This window comes from Cynoglossus semilaevis, chromosome W (genome assembly GCF_000523025.1).
Source record: "Cynoglossus semilaevis isolate Cse_v1.0 chromosome W, Cse_v1.0, whole genome shotgun sequence".
NCBI lineage: Eukaryota > Metazoa > Chordata > Actinopteri > Pleuronectiformes > Cynoglossidae > Cynoglossus > Cynoglossus semilaevis.
Genome location: NC_024327.1, coordinates 6,061,320 through 6,065,512, shown reverse-complemented (window position 1 = coordinate 6,065,512; position 4,193 = coordinate 6,061,320). Strand labels below are relative to the sequence as shown.

At 46.9% G+C, this 4,193-nt stretch overlaps 1 protein-coding gene across 1 annotated transcript in view; it reads left to right on the top strand.

Moving 5' to 3' along the window:
• Positions 1–4,193, top strand: part of LOC103397045 (cytospin-A-like) — a 53,244-nt gene that overhangs the window by 41,353 nt on the left and 7,698 nt on the right. The window contains 2 exon segments of the mRNA XM_008335296.3: positions 2,192–2,294; positions 3,366–3,482. Coding sequence (XP_008333518.1) covers positions 2,192–2,294; positions 3,366–3,482 — 220 coding nt within the window.

Sequence of the window (4,193 nt, the reverse complement as noted above, 5' to 3'; positions counted from 1 at the left end):
GTGGTGGGAAACTGCTTCCCTTTCCTGAGGCGCCGGATGGTTTGCCAGAATTTCTTCGAGGCCGACCGATAGTCCTCCTCCATGGCCTCCCCGAACTTTTCCCCGACTCGAGTTTTTGCTTCCGCGACTGCCCGAGCTGCAGTCCGCTTGGCCTGCCTGTACTTTTCGGCTGCTTCAGGAGTCCTACGAACCAACCAGGCTCGATAGGACTCCTTCTTGAGGTTGACTACTTCCCTTACTTCCGGTGTCCACCACCGGGTTCGGGGATTGCCGCCACGACAGGCACCGGAGACCTTACGTCCGCAGCTTCGGACAGCCGCATCAACAATGGAAGTGGAGAACATAGTCCACTCAGACTCAATGTCTCCAGCCTCCCTCGGGACCTGTTCAAAACTCTCCCGGAGGTGGGAGTTGAAGGCCCCCCTCACCGGGGATTCTGCCAGACGTTCCCAACAGACCCTCACGATACGTTTGGGTCTGCCAGGTCTATCCAGCTTTGCCCCTCGTAAGCGGAGCCAACTCACCACCAGGTGGTGATCAGTTGAGAGCTCAGCCCCTCTCTTCACCCGAGTGTCCAATACATACGGCCGGATGTCAGATGACACGACTACAAAGTCGATCATTGACCTCCGGCCTAGGGTGTCCTGGTGCCAAGTGCACTGGTGGACACCTTTATGCTTGAACATGGTGTTTGTTATGGACAAACTGTGACTAGCACAGAAGTCCAATAACAAAACACCACTCGGATTTAGATCGGGGAGGCCGTTCTTCCCAATCACGCCCCTCCAGGTGTCACTGTCGTTGCCCACGTGGGCGTTGAAGTCCCCCAACAGGACGATGGAATCCCCGGGAGGAGCACTGTCCAGTACTCCTCTCAGTGTCAGCAAGAAGGCCGGGTATTCTGCACTGCTGTTCGGCCCGTAGGCCGAAACTACAGTGAGGCACCTGTCCCTGACCCGAAGGCGCAGGGAAGCGACCCTCTCACTCAGTGGGGAGAACTCCAACACACGACTGGCAAGCTGGGGGGCTATAAGTAAGCCTACGCCAGCACGCCGTCTCTCACCGCGGGCAACTCCAGAGTAGAAAAGGGTCCAGCCTCTCTCAAGGAGTTGGGTCCCAGAGTCCAAGCTGTGTGTGGAGGTGAGCCCGACTATATCTAGTCGGTATCTCTCAACCTCCTGCACGAGCTCAGGCTCCTTTCCCCCCAGCGAGGTGACATTCCATGTCCCCATAGCTAGAGTGGTTGTCCAGGGATTGGGCCGTCGTGGTCTCCGCCCACAACCGGCACCCAAATCACAAGGCACCGGCCCCTTGTGGGCCTTCCTGCGGGTGGTGGGCCCACTGGAAAGCGGACTCACGTCGCTTGTTCGGGCTGAGCCCGGCCGAGTCCCGTGAGCAAGGACCCGGCCACCAGGCGCTCGCCTGCGAGCCCCAACCCCGGGCCTGGCTCCAGAGTGGGGCCCCGGTGACGCCAATCCGGGCGACGTGAACCTCTTTGATTTAATTATTTTCTTCATCACAAAGGGGGGGGTTGAACCGCTATTTGTCTGATCCGTCACCTAGGACCTGTTTGCCTTGGGAGACCCGTTAAGCCCCCGAAAACATAGCTCCTAGGTTCATTCGGATACTCAAACCCCTCCACCACGTTAAGGTTGCGATTCAAGGAGGGGTGCATATTTATATAATTAGGCAAAATATACGATGATATTTGATAGTCTGTGCTGAGGCATGACGTTAAGAACCTCAATTAAGTTGGATGTTTGGATCTTCTCCAGCAGTCACACTGACATCCTCTGTCTTATGTTTCTAGAGAAAAAAAAGGTTGATCTGATTATGATGCTGTATGTTTAGTTGCATCGTTTATCATCCATTAATGCCACAGTTGAGAAACAGCAATGGGAGCCAAGAGAACAACAACTATAAATAAAAATGTTTAGTCTGTGTCATACTGCAGTCGTCGATTTGACATGAAGGATAATCTTGAGCTATGGGTTTTCCCAAGCAACGGTGCTGAGATCTAAAGCTAAGCAAAACAAACTTTCCCAAATTGTGAGTCGGGCACTGGCTGATAGGTCGTCCGAGATATTTCTGGGGTCGCCAGATATGTGTTCGTTTCTTTCCATAAACAACAATTGGTTTAATAGAAATGTCAGTGTTTGATGATTTTTTTTTTGTTTTGTTTCTGTACCAGAGAGGAGAGAAAGGACCCGTTGTCAGCACTGGCGAGAGAGTATGGAGGATCTAAAAGAAACGCTCTGTTGAAGTGGTGTCAGAAAAAGACAGAGGGCTACCAGGTAAGTTAATGTCACCTCCGTGTATTAATCATGTTGACTGGCTCCATCAGATTTCTAGGACGGAGATGTGACAGTTAACAGAAAAGAAAAGCCATGCACAGAACTGAAAATTAACCACATATATAGTAATAATAAATAAAGTTATTGCTAACTGTCTGAAAATTTGATTCAAGCATAAGAATGTCAAATAAATGCACTAATAGTGAAGAGTCGTTGGAAAACGAGTCGGATCTAAGAGTTGAGTGAACAGAAAGTGTAACTTCTGCTTCCAATTCATGCAGGGGTCACCGAATATTTTAATGGGCAAGCCATACCGCCAATCAGATGCAAAGATAGATTAGAATTCTATTAACTTCATCTTACCAATATGTATTTTTGTTTTTAAAATAGAAAATAAATACAATCGAAAATATATAATTTATTAGTTATTGTAGCGGCCATAAGAACAGGACCTGTTATTGGTATTTGTAGAAAAAAAGAATTCTAATATAAACAACATAAAAAATTCTAAATGAGAATAAAACTATATTTAACTTTCTGACAAGAACAGCTGTGATTTATTTTTAGGCCAAATTGTCATATCAGCAGTTTAACCTCTTTCCTCACATAAAAACAACTATAAATGTTTCAGCATTATCTCAGAAATGACCTGAGTGATGAGGGAGTTGGTCTCTGGAGTGATGACCACACCAAAGTGATGATTACCCCCTTTTAAATGGTGTCGGTTGTGGTAGCCATGGCACCTGAGGTCTTCTCCAGGAAGTGTGCAATATTTAGTGCTTTGTGTGATAGCTGGCAGTTGGTTTTGTTAAAAACCATCGTTGGTTTTGTTAAAAGTCACACTGTGGAAAAGACACTAGATGTTATTCAGATGAGTCATGCTGATGTATTTTTTCTGGGAGTTTAGTTTAAGTAAAAAGTTAAACCCAACAATACACTATTTATCTACAGATAATTCCGTGACAAGTAGGTTTATTTCTTTCCAAAAATATTTGGAAACTGGAGACCTGCAGGGGTTACCATCTTCAAAACTTTCCATTGAAGTCAAAGTGTAACCTCATATTTCCTCAGAACATAGACATCACCAACTTCAGCAGCAGTTGGAACGATGGCCTGGCCTTTTGCGCCGTGCTGCACACATACCTGCCCGCTCACATTCCCTACCAGGAGCTCGCTGGACAAGAGAAGGTGAGTGATGGAGATTCTAGCACTTAAAATTTTCTCCTGGACACTGCTATCTGCCATTGACAATACAGTATGTCACAAAAGTGAGTACACCCCTCACATTTCTGCAGAGATGTCATTATAATGTTTAATTGAACAACACTGAAGAAACATCGCTTTGACACAATGAAAAGTAGTCTGTGTAAAGCTTATATAGCAGTGTAAATTTATTTTGCCCCTCAAAAAAACTCAAAATATAGCCATTAGTAGCTAAACTCCTGGTAACAAAAGTGAGTACACCCTAAAGTGAAAGTTCCTGAAGTGTCAATATTTTGTGTGGCCACCATGATTTTGCAGAACCGCCTTAATCCTCCTGGGCATGGATTTCACCAGAGCCTCACAGGTTGCCACTGGAATGCTCTTCCACTCCTCCATGACAACATGACGGAGCTGGGGGATATTCGAGATCTTGTGCTTCTCCACCTTCCGCTTGAGGATGCCCCAAAGATGTTCTATTGGGTTTAGATCTGGAGACATGCTTGGCCAGTCCATCACCTTTACCCTTAGCCCCTTTAGAAAAGCCGTGGTCATCTTAGAGGTGTGTTTGGGGTCATTGTCATGCTGGAACACTGCCCTGCGACCCAGTTTCCGGAGGGAGGGGATCATTCTCTGCTCCAGTATTTCACAGTACATGCTTGAGTTCATGTTTCCCTCAATGAAATGCAACTCCCCAAC